At 39.2% G+C, this 3,528-nt stretch overlaps 2 protein-coding genes across 2 annotated transcripts; both read right to left on the reverse strand.

Moving 5' to 3' along the window:
• Positions 1-1,753: 1,753 nt before the first annotated feature.
• LOC115961563 lies at positions 1,754-2,355 on the reverse strand. Its single transcript, XM_031080527.1, has 2 exons — positions 2,332-2,355; positions 1,754-2,224 (listed from the first exon to the last, which is right to left on the reverse strand). The coding sequence occupies exons 1-2, from the start codon at positions 2,353-2,355 to the stop codon at positions 1,754-1,756; spliced, it is 495 nt and encodes a 164-aa protein (XP_030936387.1).
• Positions 2,356-2,398: 43 nt separating this feature from the next.
• LOC115961564 lies at positions 2,399-2,851 on the reverse strand. Its single transcript, XM_031080528.1, has one exon. The coding sequence runs from the start codon at positions 2,849-2,851 to the stop codon at positions 2,399-2,401; it is 453 nt and encodes a 150-aa protein (XP_030936388.1).
• Between the last annotated feature and the right edge of the window lie 677 nt (positions 2,852-3,528).

Raw genomic sequence — 3,528 nt, forward strand, 5'->3', positions numbered from 1 at the left:
ATGTACTCCGTCTCCCCAGGAGGGTTCATCCACGTGTTACCCTTTAGAAAAAAGTAATGACTCTTCCAGTCTCTATTTGAGTCGGGAGTCTCAAAGATGACCTTCAACAAAGGGCTTCTACTAGCAAAACTGTACATCCCCCTTGATCTATCGATCTCATCTGAATGGTAGCAATGAAGGAATTCACGCACCGTCAACCTCCTCCGTCCGTCCGCAATTGCTCTATAGAGGATTTCCATCGCTATGAAGACCTTCCAGGCATTTGGAGATATCTGGGTGACGAACAGTCCCAGATAATATAAGAGTTCTCTATGAAGTGTACTTAGCGGAAACCGAAATCCTGCCTTCAGCATCTGCTCGTACACTCTAACACCTTCTACACTTTCGTAGAAACACTTCTCCGACACATATGGTAGACGAATGGAAATGTTGTCTGGAATTTGGAAGTTTGTCCTAAAAGTGCTGAAGTGTCTCTCCTTGATGACGGATGTGAATTTATGCACCGTCCACTCTGGTAGCATGATGAACTCCCTCATCTATTGAGGATGAAGAAGAAGCAGACGGACTCCTATCTTCGCCGGGACTCTCTTGGTCTTTATGACCGGATGGGTATACCTCCTCGTATTCCATCCCGTCACGGACCACTGACTAGTTACTTGACACACTAGACATTTCCTACAAATTGACAATAAAACCTAAGACTGACGGGTCTAAAATTGTTGACGGGTGTGTAGATCTAACAAAAATGTAGACACAAAATGTAACATTGAAAAAAATGATGATGAAAAACGAGAATGAAGCACTTACCACACTGTGCAAAGAGTAGTTGACGGATGAAATAGTCGACGGGTATAGATTCTCAACGGAATGCTCTGACAAGGCTGACGACTCCGCTCTGACAACGATTTCTTGCTGAAAATATTGGAAATGAGGGAAGAGAGGTACGCTATATATATGAGAAATGCACGGAAGACGAAGCGACGCTTCAATCCGATACACCATCCAATCCAAGAATGACACGTGGCCTACCTCATTAATGTGACAACCTGGCAACACGCGTCCACGAATCATACCCTTTAAGGAGCCGTCAACTTCATGAATCTTCATCCGTCAATATGTTCCATCTGGGAACGTCATAGTTTTCAACCGTCACCATTAGCAATCCTTGATCGTCATGCCCAATTATATTTAACCGTCACCCTAATGATCCGACCACTTAAAAACATGACGGACCATAGGGTGAAGGGGGCAACTGATGGGGTAAGAAATCGCGGAACATTGGGCCTAACGGATTCGGACTCATGGGCCAATATTAAGCATGGGTCGAGGACTTAGCGTCACTTAAAAATACTTGGTGTACACGTTTGGAATCCGAGGGAACCCTAGGAAAATCAGGATGTTTGCACAAAGAGAATTCTAGAAGATCTGCCTTAGTGAAAAGCCCACTCTATAAGGAAATACTTGTCCATCATGCTTGGGATTGTTAGAGGAAGAGTCCCATAAAGAAAAGACTTCTAGTCCAAGGAAGGGAAGCCGATTTTCTTCTACTATAAAAGCTTCAATACCCTCATAAATCAACGTACGCATAATTTACCCTCTCTAGCACTCTAGAGTTGAAAACAATTCTAACTTGACCGTCGGAGGGTATTTGGTCGACACCACACCGGTGCCCATGGCGAGATCACTTCTTTCTTTTTACAGGTTATTAGAGCGAGTGTGGATTGTGCTGCTCACTGGTGATATTACGGCATCATCACACTCCATCATTTTGTTCATAATCCAAGTCTACCATTTCATTATCATCTCGCTCATCTTCAACAATCATGTTATGGAGAATTATGCACGCTTTCATGATCTTTTGAAGTGTTTTAAGATGGAAAAATCGTGCAAGTCCATAGACAATTGCAAAACGTGCTTGAAGCACTCCAAATGCAAGCTCAACATCCTTCCTACACACCTCTTGGGCTGCTGCAAATAATTTATATTTCTGTCCTTGTGGAGCTGGGATTGTTTTCACAAATGTTGCCCACTTTGGATATATGCCATTAGCAAGGTAATATCCCATTGTGTAGTCATGACCATTAATTGAGTAATGTACTACAGGAGCACGTCTTTCAGCAAGTTCATTAAATACATGAGATCGCTCTAATACATTAATGTCATTATTTGACCCAAGTAACCCAAAAAATGCATGCCATATCCAAATATCATATGATGCTACTACCTTCAAAATAATAGTAGGCTCACGAATATGACCTCAATATTGACATTTCCATGCAGATGGACAAATTTTCCACTTCCAATACATGCAATCAATTGAACCTAACATACCTGGAAAACCTTGGCGTTCGCCATGAGCTAACAGTCTAACAATGTCTTCATTGTTTGTCTTTCTCAACTATTCCTCATAGAAAACATCAATTACCGCAGTAACAAATTTTTTCAAACTTTCTAATGCAGTAGTTTCTCCAATCCACACATATTCATCTATCAAATCACCAGATACTCCATACACAAGCATTCTATGTGCAACAGTTCTCTTTTGTAATGAAGATAAACCAATTTTTTTGGCATTATTTCTTTTTTGGACAAAGTAAGAGTCTTGAGCTTCTACCTTAGATTGAATACGGAGAAAAAGAGAACGCTTCATCTGAAATCTCCTACGAAATAAAGCGGGTAGATATATTGGTGTGGGAGCAAAATAATCAAGAAAAAGCCTCTCATGGCCTACCAAATGATTACGTTGGATAGAACAACGTTTAGGTTGTGATGTTTCCATAACAAGTTCTTCGATTATCTCATCTTCATCTGAGTCATCAAGAAGGAACTTACGAAACAAATAGTGATTCATGGATGTAATCTTCAAGACAATTGGAAATCAATTATTACTATAGATGCAAGATTAAAATCAAGTGACATAAGTCACAACAAAATGAATATAACCAATTCACGCACAAGCTACAACACAAACACATACATCTAAAAAAAACAACTTGGAAATACTATGAATGCTCATTGTTCATAGATTTATTCTAAGACCTGTCATCTCAAAACCAAGCATATGCTACTAGGAATGTTCAATGAACAGAAATAATTGAATCGAAGACACTCATAGTGGCTATAACAGCAAGATATATAATAGACACTCATAGTGGCTGTAACACTCATAGTGGCTGTAACACTCATAGTGGATCAAATAATAGTTTCATTGGATCAAAGAATTATATCAATGCCTATCACAAGACCGAATGGAACTTAACAAAAGATAAAAAAGATTGCACTTCAAAGTCTTTGTTAGATTGCACTTCAAGTCATAACACAAATACATACATCTAGTTTAAGATTAAAGTTAAGTGACATAAGCCACTACAAAATACATAAGTTACTACCAAAATACATAAAGGCCTACATAAGCCACTACAATATACATAAGAGCTTAAGCTACATCTAAAATACAATCAAACCCATTAGTTATGTGAACTTTGTCTTGCCATGATTTTCTCTTGGAGTTGTTCATAAAAAGCTTTT

This window comes from Quercus lobata, chromosome 9, assembly GCF_001633185.2.
Source record: "Quercus lobata isolate SW786 chromosome 9, ValleyOak3.0 Primary Assembly, whole genome shotgun sequence".
Taxonomy (NCBI): Eukaryota; Viridiplantae; Streptophyta; class Magnoliopsida; order Fagales; family Fagaceae; genus Quercus; species Quercus lobata.

Bases quoted from the DNA above. Each gene is read 5' to 3' on its own strand.
- LOC115961564 (XM_031080528.1), bottom strand. From the start codon at position 2,851: ATGAATCACTATTTGTTTCGTAAGTTCCTTCTTGATGACTCAGATGAA.
- LOC115961563 (XM_031080527.1), bottom strand. From the start codon at position 2,355: ATGGCGAACGCCAAGGTTTTCCAG. The intron at 2,225-2,331 runs GTATGTTAGGTT...ATTATTTTGAAG, and splicing joins CGAACGCCAAGGTTTTCCAG to GTAGTAGCATCATATGATAT.